Below are 3,330 nucleotides of genomic sequence, written 5' to 3' on the forward strand. Positions count from 1 at the left end.
CGTCGCCCAGGCTTGAATGCAATGGTGTGATCCCAGCTCACTGCCACCTTCGCCTTCTGGGTTCAAGTGCTTCTCCTGTCTCAGCTTCCTGAGTAGCTGGGACTACAGGTGTACGCTACCACACCTAGCTAATTTTTGTATTTTTTATAGAGACAGGGATTCACCATGTTGGCCAGGCTGGTCTCAAACCCCTGACCTCAGGCGATCCGCCCTCCTTGACCTCCCAAAGTGCTGGGATTACAGACGTGAGCCACCGCACCTGGTGAGAATTTTTTAAATAGTTTTTTGGAGATTACAAAAAATTGACCTTTATAAAATGTCCATTTAGTATGATATTGTGTCTTCTATATAGAGTGAATTTATAATATATCTGTGGAATAGTAATATTTTCTGTTATTAGTTGAGGTATGTCTTAGTTTAAGAAAATACAGAAATCTAAATTTAGAAAGTAAACTTGAGTTCTTGTTTGTTACTTGCATTACATTAAAAAACTTTTTATACAAAGAACTCCCTGCATCACTAGTTTAGTAAGTAGCAAACTTTCTTTGCACACTTGAAATATCATTGCATAAAAACGGTTTGGATTTGTATGTACTTGAAGAACGTATCTGTGGCAGCAAGTGAAATGGCATAAGAGTTTTTAAGGCAGATTTTTGGAGTCAGTTTTCTGGTAGATTCCTTTTAGGAAAAAATAATTCAATTCAGTTCAAGTCTCTACCAGATTTGGTGCCAGTTGCTTTTCATAAATCATTCCATATGATGCTCTAATCAACCCGATGTCATCATGTCCATTTCACATGTGATAGAACTAGGATTTGGAGAGGTTGGGTAACTAGCCCAAACTCCAATCATTTATAAATGTTAGATTTAGTCTGTGCCCTTTCGACTTTAGCAGGATTGGAAAAGTGGAATTCTCATTCATATTTTCCTTTTAGTCCGTTGGAATTCCCTGGAGTACAGTCAGTAGTGCTATATTTGTGAAGTATGAATTTATTTCTCCCAATGATGCAAATACACTTTCCTGATTTATTCCTCAGTAGCAGTTCCCCAAAGAAGACTCACCTGGTAAACTTAAGTAAAATACATAATCACCATCCCATAACCAGAGATTTTAATTTGGTAGGTTAGTAGTGGGGCTGAGGTTTCTTCGTCTTAATCAGCATCACATGATTCTGGTATGCATGGTTCTTAGATCACAGTTTTAAATTTGAGTATAAAAGTATTATTTTTCTGCTATGTGAAAGGTAGCCAACAAGACATCAGTATTTCTGTTCTCAAAATAAGCACAAATATAAGAAGGAATTCATTCCTGCACCAACTAAAAAATGTAATTTCTGATGTACAGGAAAAGTTAATTGTTTAACCATATAAATGATACAGTATCTACATGAAATGTTTTATATTCCAAAGCACTGGAAAAAATAGGACATCTTTGATCTGAAATGTTTCAGATGTATCCTACAAAGATTTTACTCTTGTCAACATGTGTCTTGTCATTATAATTATTTGTGATAATATACACATGATTTATTTCCACAGGTAATTTAGTTCTTAAAATTAAAGGGATATGTACATTTTCTGCCTTGAAAAAATATATATTATAAATCCTTAGCTGAATACAAATACAATTCCTCTAAAAATGATTGAACATATTGAAGCACTAAGTTAAATGATGAGGGTCAGAGAATACAATTAAAAGGGGGAAGGGAAATAAAAGAGTATTGAGAGTAAAGCATTTTTGTGATGTAATTTTAGGTGTCTTTTCCCTTTCTCCTATACCTTAGTATTATAGCTTCCTTCCTTGCCATCAGTCAATGTGAGCTAATTAATAACACATCACTGTTTTGTTTTTTTTTTTTTGTCATTATGCTTTTCAGCTTAATGATTTGCAGAGACTATATCTTAGCATCTTGGAAAAATAATATTGCCTATACGTTCAAGACAATATGATTACATACAATATAACATGTTGAATTTTTAAGTAAAAAGTCACATCTGTTGAATATTCTGCCTTCCTTATTGTTTCCTGTGTTAGTTTCAGTTCTACGTGGGTTCTATTCCAGTTTCTATCCCTTACTGTGTGACTGTAGGCAATTCAGTTAACCTTTCTGTCTCAGTCACTTCATCTGTAAAATGGGAATAATGATGGTACCTCATGGCTTATAGTGATTCAATAAGATAAACAGAATGTGCTTAGACTCGTGTCCAGTACATGGTAAACAGTCAACAAGTACTGGCTGTAATTATGATTTTTACCATAATTACTGGCTTGTGAATGGTCATCTCTTGGAGCATGTATTAATATTATAACCTACTGGAGACTGTGAGATAGAACCAACTTTTTCTATCTCCACAGTTTCTATGAGCCATGGAAGTAGCAGGGAGCATTATTGTTGATTAACTGATTGTAATTCTTTTGTCAAATTGTTAATTTAATATTTTATTTATCATTTAGGTTGCCAAAGCTTCTTTTCAAAGGAACAATGATGCCTTAGATGCTGCACTATTCTACCTTTCAATGAAGAAGAAAGCAGTAGTGTGGGGTCTGTTTAGGTAAGTTGCCTTGACACATAACGTGATTTAACAGAATGAAGATTGTGCTGTGAATAAGAAACCTAATGGTTTTGAAAATAATTAGGTGTATCAGCTTCATCAAGTCAGCTTATTTCTTTGTAGCTTTGTTCCTTTAGCTGAATAAAATGAGTAAAATATCTTTTCAGCTTAATCTAAAAGATGGGTTGTTTTAAAAGTTGATAAAAGCATTTTGGAAAGTAAAACACAATGCTCTCATTTCCTATTTATGTATACATAAGGCATGATTGACTTTCCTTATTAGAAGAAGTGAAGAGATGTTTGATAACAAGTGCCAGTCCTTAAAGTTATTGTTCTTCTTTCAGATTTATGTTTGAGGTTTTTATTTTATATTTTTATACATTCTGTAGAACCTTTTAAATTTGGTTTAACCACTTTATGTTTATGCTCTGTTACCAGGTCACAGCATGATGAGAAAATGACAACATTTTTCAGCCACAACTTTAACGAAGATAGGTGGCGAAAAGCTGCATTGAAAAATGCTTTTTCCTTACTTGGAAAACAACGCTTTGAACAATCTGCTGCTTTCTTCTTGCTAGCTGGTTCATTGAAAGATGCCATAGAGGTATAAATAAGAAAACACATTATATAATACTTGTAAAAGATTGAAAACCTGGCCGGGGCGTGGTGGCTCACACCTGTAATCCAAACACTTTGGAGGCCAAGGTGGGCGGATCACCTGAGGTCAGGAGTTCAAGACCAGACTGACCAACATAGTGAAACCCCATCTTTAAAAAA

General features: G+C 34.6%; 1 protein-coding gene across 4 annotated transcripts in view; it reads left to right on the top strand.

Annotated features, from left to right (window-relative positions):
• Positions 1 to 3,330, top strand: part of DMXL2 (Dmx like 2) — a 180,225-nt gene that overhangs the window by 131,479 nt on the left and 45,416 nt on the right. For all 4 annotated transcript variants that reach the window (XM_017504635.2, XM_017504636.2, XM_017504637.2 and 1 more), the window contains exons 21-22: positions 2,456 to 2,553; positions 2,992 to 3,157. In XM_017504635.2, coding sequence (XP_017360124.1) covers positions 2,456 to 2,553; positions 2,992 to 3,157 — 264 coding nt within the window. The remainder of the gene's footprint in view (positions 1 to 2,455; positions 2,554 to 2,991; positions 3,158 to 3,330) is intronic.

Source organism: Cebus imitator, unplaced genomic scaffold (genome assembly GCF_001604975.1).
Source record: "Cebus imitator isolate Cc_AM_T3 unplaced genomic scaffold, Cebus_imitator-1.0 Scaffold325, whole genome shotgun sequence".
NCBI lineage: Eukaryota > Metazoa > Chordata > Mammalia > Primates > Cebidae > Cebus > Cebus imitator.